A 1,288-nucleotide genomic window follows, 5' to 3' on the forward strand; every position below is an offset into this window, starting at 1 on the left:
TCACGGCCAGAGTGGCCTATGGCGCGGAGGAGGGAGCGAGAGTCTCAGGAACGAGACCTAGCGTGCCCTCTCGAGATCTACTCCGTTTGTGTGTACGAGTTGGGATCAAAAAAGAAAATGAAGAACATAGAGAACAAGTGCGAGATGATAAAATGGAAGAAAGACACTTTGATTAGTGGTTTCTATGTATGCTGGGTTTTTTTCCACAGCGAGGCACAAATACCATACTCAGTATAATAGTAGAACCATATATTCATCCATAAACACTGCTCGTACAATAACACAACTTAATACCTGAATCATAACAGTACATATATACAGCCGGTCTAAACAATATATGGCGTCAAATCCGGCCGGCTGGTTAACTATACATCACATCTGATCACACTGTGGTTATCTCAGCTTAATCATTTTATTTATGCAATACGCTGCTACGTACGTACATGCACGCTCGCATGCGTGCATGCATGATGCATATAGCCTAGTACGGGCTCACCCCGGGGAAGTTGCCTGGCGGGTTGTAGCTGCAGATGATGAACACACCGTCGCCGCTGTCGCAGACGACGCGGGCGCAACCGATGGCCGTCGAGTCGCGCCACACCACCTGCGTGTAGTGCCCGCACGACTCACCCTCCGGCGCCGAGCAGGTGTTGCTGTCGTGGTCGTAGTACTGCTTCTCCGACACCCACGAATTCACGGCGTCCGTCGCCGTCCACTCGGTCCCGCCGCCGCCGCCTCCGTAGAGGTTCTCCCCGTACGGCCGGCCATCAGGAGTATGGATCAGCTGGCAGTCGCCGCGGCGCTGATCCGCGTAGTCCTGCGCAAAGGCTGCCACCGTAGCGTCCCATGTCACCTCCCCAAGGCCCACGTCGGCGCGCGCCGCGTTGTGGGCGTCCACGAAGTCCTGCTCCGAGTTCTGGCCCGTGACCGCCATGGCGGACGCGAGAGCTAAGAGCACCACTACTGCTAGCTTCGGCGAGTACTCCATCGCTGATTAAGCCTTACAAAACTAATCAAGGAAGATGTATCTGTAACGATGAGATAGACTGCCACCATGCGTACGTTGTGTATTTATACTGCCTGCACAAGATCGATTGCTTCTCTGAGGTATAACTAAGCTTGGAAAGTTTCATAGAGAAAATATATCTCAACGAATTACACTGGTCAAATTCGAAGCACATGTGCGCGCGTTGAGGTAGTCAGATATCATCGTGGGCGGCCTGTTATTTCTTCTGATCGAGATTACCTATGCTGATGTGGAGGAACTTCGTCATTTGATCTCGTGGCA

General features: G+C 52.2%; 1 protein-coding gene across 1 annotated transcript; it reads right to left on the minus strand.

Moving 5' to 3' along the window:
* Window positions 1–242: 242 nt before the first annotated feature.
* Window positions 243–1,037, minus strand: LOC123172696 (pathogenesis-related protein 1-like). The gene has a single exon (XM_044589631.1). The coding sequence runs from the start codon at window positions 986–988 to the stop codon at window positions 482–484; it is 507 nt and encodes a 168-aa protein (XP_044445566.1). The 5' UTR covers window positions 989–1,037; the 3' UTR covers window positions 243–481.
* Window positions 1,038–1,288: the final 251 nt, after the last annotated feature.

Source organism: Triticum aestivum, unplaced genomic scaffold, assembly GCF_018294505.1.
Source record: "Triticum aestivum cultivar Chinese Spring unplaced genomic scaffold, IWGSC CS RefSeq v2.1 scaffold197510, whole genome shotgun sequence".
NCBI lineage: Eukaryota > Viridiplantae > Streptophyta > Magnoliopsida > Poales > Poaceae > Triticum > Triticum aestivum.